This window comes from Ascaphus truei, chromosome 2, assembly GCF_040206685.1.
Source record: "Ascaphus truei isolate aAscTru1 chromosome 2, aAscTru1.hap1, whole genome shotgun sequence".
Taxonomy (NCBI): Eukaryota; Metazoa; Chordata; class Amphibia; order Anura; family Ascaphidae; genus Ascaphus; species Ascaphus truei.
In genome coordinates, this window is record NC_134484.1 from 115,137,876 (window position 1) to 115,140,850 (window position 2,975).

The window sequence follows — 2,975 nt, forward strand, 5'->3', positions numbered from 1 at the left end:
ACACTATTGAAAAGCTGTTTGTTTTGAATGTGGGGTATTTACAAACTGAGTAAAAACATTTAAAAAAAATTTATATTGATAAAACAGATGTAAACACATGCATATATTTTTGTTCTTATTAGATATTTTTCAAGGTGCAAGTAATCCTACGCTATTGCGTGTTGTGAGGATTTTGACAGTATGTTGTTTTTGTACAACATCCTAATTGATCACCATTAATTCCATATAGAGTCAAATAAAACATACAGTACCAAAAAAATCTGTAGTTGAATTAAGCAAGGCACTCAAATCATTTTTATTTGGTTTCACAATTATTTATTAGTTTCTAACATGTGTAGAACTTAATTCTAACTAAAAGAAAAATATTTTAAATACTTTTATCAATTGAAACAAAATATTGTAATACATTTCTTTACAGATTATTTTTGCTTAAATGCCATCATATGTAATTAACAATATTATTTACAAGAGTACTGTATGAGCATCAAATTAATTGTGCAATATTAAGGAAAGCCCCATAGCCCCATAATCATATTGTATTATTCTTTGCAAAATAATTTTCTTTCAAGGTACAGATTATGACTTGAATTTAGTATTTTAAAGTAAGAACATAAGCATTTCCAAGTGCCTTGTACATGCATACCATGAATTACATAGTGGCTGTATGTCTTCATACTGCAGAAGCATAGTTTCCAAGTCTTTGTTCTTTAGGGAGATGAAGATGATCTGCACTCTATTAGTTTTCGAAAGCTTTTCCTAAAAGTGTCATCTAGAAATGCATACAAAAAAGGATTGAGGCAACTGTTTGCATAACTCAGGCTGGTGATAAATAAAGAAATTCCAATGACCAGTGGAGTCTGTGGGATGTCAGTAGTTAGGGCCACCACTGTACTTAGATGGTAGGGAGTCCAACAGAACAGACACACTGCTAGAATTATTACAACCATGAATGTTACTTTCTTCTTCGCTTTATCTAAGGCTTTTGCATTTGTGTTTAAACGCATTTTTCTCAATTTGTAAAGCATCATGGTATAGAGGATGCAAATAGTAGACACGGGTATGGCAAAACCCATGATCAGAGTATATATTCGACTCATTTGCCACCACATGCTCTCTGGGTTAGGAAATACAAAGAGACACTGTAAACGACCATTTTCTTTGTGAATCTTGGCAAAAATAATAAAAGGCAATATTATAATGGTTACAAAAATCCATACGCATAGACTCACAATTTTAGCTGCCCTGTAGGTACGGTAGGACATCTTTTGGGATTTCACAGTTGCAACAACCACAAGATATCGGTCAATGCTCATAACAGTTAAAAAGTATATGCTGGAAAAGGTATTGTACTCATCAATGGAAATGATCAATTTACACATAAACTCTCCAAAAGGCCACTGCAACAGCAGATAATCAACTATATTAATAGGCAATACTAACGTGAAGAGTTCATCTGCAATAGCCAAGTTCAGGATAAACATGTTGGTTACAGACTTCATTTTTGGCGCTTTGAGGATGACATAGATTACAGCAGTATTTCCAGTCAGTCCTATTGCACAAATTACTGAATAGATGACAGGTAAAGCCAGATAATAATTAGGAATGATTTGAGGTGTTGATCCATTGAACCACTCTGACTTTATTGTTGAGTTTGACAAGGAATTGATAGAGATGTTTTCCATCTTCAAAGATAAAAACAAACACACAGAAGACAATAAAGTTATATTCTCAGTTTAAACTTTAAGTAATTAAATTAGACTATATAAGTTTACCGCCTTAACGTTGAACAAGCATTACCTTTAAAATTGAAATATTTCCAAATCTTGTGTTTTCACAAAGCACAGATCAAACAGATCAAAATTACTCTTATTATTTCTGAACACACACTTTACTCTTTATATTTACCAGTAATCTGTAGATATGGTACAACTGTTTGCTAAAAAATAAAATAAACTCTACTTGCCTAATCATTTCAGCCATAAAATATTGCATGTATAACATTTGGAAGGTTAGCAATTTCTACAGTGTTAAAGCATTTTGATGATGCAAATTAAAGAAAAAATACAATGTCCCAAGCTACAAGTATTTACATTTGGTTATTTTCTACAGAACACCTACTGCACCATTTCAAAATATACTGTACATAAAATCTATTGTAAACAATATTTTGTCTCAGAACAGACAGAATCAGAAAAAGCTTGTTTAGAAATTGACCTACTGTAAATGCATCACTCCATATCTCTTGATTTTTCAATGTAAACATGCTGCTAGGTAGTTTTATATAACAATATTTGTTTCTTTACCTTAATACCTGTTTTCTGTGGTGTTTGTTGATATTTTTGGCTGATTACAGATGCCTTGTTGCTGCATTAGGAAGAAGTGATATGAAGCTGTGTGCTGAAAGAAAGCTGGAAGCTGACAGGCTGAACTGCATTTGAGCTCTAGTCTCTGCCTCCCTTCCATAGAAATAGAGTGCTGAAGAACAGTTCCCCCCTCCTCTTTTGTCTCTTTTGACAGTTTTTGTCCAGAACTGTATTTTTCATAAACAGACCCCTCAATTCCTGTAGTGTGAAGTATTGATTAAAAGAGCTTTCTTTTCAGATAGGTTATCTGTATTGATGGATATTATTAGTCAATTATTGAAATAATCTACTAAAGCAGTGAAAATGTAAAAAAAAATTGATTCAGTTCATCTATGTGTACTTATCAGTAGCATTCTATTTTCTGTAGTCCCCTCGGAGCAGTGGTATATTCTAAGCTGTTGCAAGGATAATAACAGTTTTGAAATGACAAAGGAGAAGAATTTGCTTTGCCTGAGGTTCTCAGACCATGTATCTTCCATACAGACAGTGCTCATATTTTTCATTTGCATACATCTAAATAATGTATATATGTTTTTACTTCATTTTCTATCACAACAAATTGTGTTTTTGCCTTTCTCAATTACTGTACATGAACATCAAAAAGTGAATAAC

General features: G+C 32.5%; 1 protein-coding gene across 1 annotated transcript; it reads right to left on the reverse strand.

Annotated features, from left to right (window-relative positions):
- Window positions 1-491: 491 nt before the first annotated feature.
- Window positions 492-2,586, reverse strand: NPBWR1 (neuropeptides B and W receptor 1). Its single transcript, XM_075589033.1, has 2 exons — window positions 2,304-2,586; window positions 492-1,682 (listed from the first exon to the last, which is right to left on the reverse strand). Exon 2 carries the CDS (start codon window positions 1,680-1,682, stop codon window positions 708-710), a length of 975 nt encoding a protein of 324 aa, XP_075445148.1. The 5' UTR covers window positions 2,304-2,586; the 3' UTR covers window positions 492-707.
- Window positions 2,587-2,975: the final 389 nt, after the last annotated feature.